Source organism: Triticum dicoccoides, chromosome 2B, assembly GCF_002162155.2.
Source record: "Triticum dicoccoides isolate Atlit2015 ecotype Zavitan chromosome 2B, WEW_v2.0, whole genome shotgun sequence".
Taxonomy (NCBI): Eukaryota; Viridiplantae; Streptophyta; class Magnoliopsida; order Poales; family Poaceae; genus Triticum; species Triticum dicoccoides.
In genome coordinates, this window is record NC_041383.1 from 56865230 (window position 1) to 56867008 (window position 1779).

Sequence of the window (1779 nt, forward strand, 5' to 3'; positions counted from 1 at the left end):
GCGATCATTAATTAGGTACAATACAGTGACAATTAACTGGTAATCCAAACCATATAACAGTTACAGAATATTGATAGTCAAAAAAAATTCCTCTCAAAAGGGTACATGACTCAGAACATGAAACCTGAGTTAGTGAGAAGCCTTGGCCAAAAATAGAAAGACCTATAGATTATATTGATCCAATATATCATAGGTACCTTATTATTAGGGATAATTATGTCTTGCCATTGACATAAAATTCTCGAAATCAAATGATACATTTGAACAAGCAACACAACAACGGAGACTAAAGCAAACATATATCAAAAAGTTATACATTATTATTGGCTCCATCACTTAAGAAAGATGAATTGCACTAGACCATGCCATTCTCCTTCTTGTTGATGACCTCCTGAATGATAGGGCTGAGAGCCTCCATCCTCATTGGTTTGGGCACAAATAAATCAGCACCAGCACTCATGAACGCCTCCATGGCATGATCATCGGCAGAAACCCCAACCATCTTCACATCAGTTTCCCCCATATCACGAATCTTCATAATTGCCTGTCGAGCAATATAAATATTATATTGTTTATTTTTTCTAAATAAGAGGATTATATTTATATATATACATGCAAAATACTTGCATATACAATGATATCAAATTAAGTACCTCTGGACCAGTCATGATGGGCATATTCTTATCAAACAAAACAATGTCAAACTTTTCCCCCTCAAGGAACAAATCAACAGCTTCCTTCCCGTTCATGGCTAGAGTAAGCTCACAATGAAGTCTGAGGAGAACTGTTGAGAGGACCAACCTACAAACTTTAATGTCCTCTACAAGTAGTGCCTTGATAAAGGTGGATCCTTTGGCCTTGAGCTCCATGATCACCTAAACAAGTTACAAACACATGAATATATTTTATTCTTGATCGACGCATGCCATATTAGTACTTGTGAGCACATTGTTATTCTTGAAAAGAATCAACTAGAAAAATCTTGATATATTACTAAACTCATAGTTTAAACATTTCATAACACAATAAAACAAAATTGTCTATTTGAAATGAAACAATGACAGAGAACGATCGACTGTGCTATGCATGCAAAGTTTCCCATGTTCATTCCTTTTATATGATATGCAGGACTAAAAAAACCGAAGTGCCTAGATAAGGTCAACATGGAAAAGAAACAATGAACATGCGAACAATTATATATAAATGCATATAGATGGGTGCTAAAAACAACAGCGATGACGATATTGATTAACAGATCAAATTAAAATGGATACTTCCACCCTATACTGTTATAGATCAACCTCTAACATTCTCATGGATGTAAAGCATGGACACTAAAAGCACCAGAAGGCTGATGATAAAACTAGAAGCAGTAGAAGCCTAATGATAAAACAAGGCAGGAAAAACAAATAATGGAACATGTACCTGAAGGTTAGAGCCAGATGGTGTTGGAGGAGATTGGGGATCTTCCTACTCTTCCCACTAGATAGTCTGGTGGTTGGGTGCTGGTATGCCTCGTATGGCAAGGTATTTATAGATGGGAAATGGTAAGTGTGGCCAATGGACAATTTATCTCCACCGCCTTCAGACGCGTAGAAAATCCACACGGATCTTTGCCCACGTATAAATGGGGAAATCAATATTGGTCGCAAATATTTTGTTATTAATGAGTCATGTCCCCAAATAAATATTCTCTATTGATGTTTATATGCAACTTAATGTTGCATATCTAAGGTCATGTATTAAACTATATGTCCTCAAGTTACTAGAAGTTGTATG

General features: G+C 36.0%; 1 protein-coding gene across 1 annotated transcript; it reads right to left on the minus strand.

The window, feature by feature from the left end:
- Nucleotides 1–281: 281 nt before the first annotated feature.
- Nucleotides 282–1493, minus strand: LOC119367104 (two-component response regulator ORR42-like). Its single transcript, XM_037632718.1, has 3 exons — nucleotides 1426–1493; nucleotides 654–875; nucleotides 282–544 (listed from the first exon to the last, which is right to left on the minus strand). Exons 2-3 carry the CDS (start codon nucleotides 867–869, stop codon nucleotides 356–358), a joined length of 405 nt encoding a protein of 134 aa, XP_037488615.1. The 5' UTR covers nucleotides 870–875; nucleotides 1426–1493; the 3' UTR covers nucleotides 282–355.
- Between the last annotated feature and the right edge of the window lie 286 nt (nucleotides 1494–1779).

What these genes read in the sequence shown, in the direction of transcription:
- LOC119367104 (XM_037632718.1), bottom strand. Translation starts at nt 869, where the DNA reads ATGGAGCTCAAGGCCAAAGGATCCACCTTTATCAAGGCACTACTTGTA. An exon ending in CCATCATGACTGGTCCAGAG is followed by an intron (nt 545 to 653) that starts GTACTTAATTTG and finishes ATTGCTCGACAG; the next exon opens with GCAATTATGAAGATTCGTGA.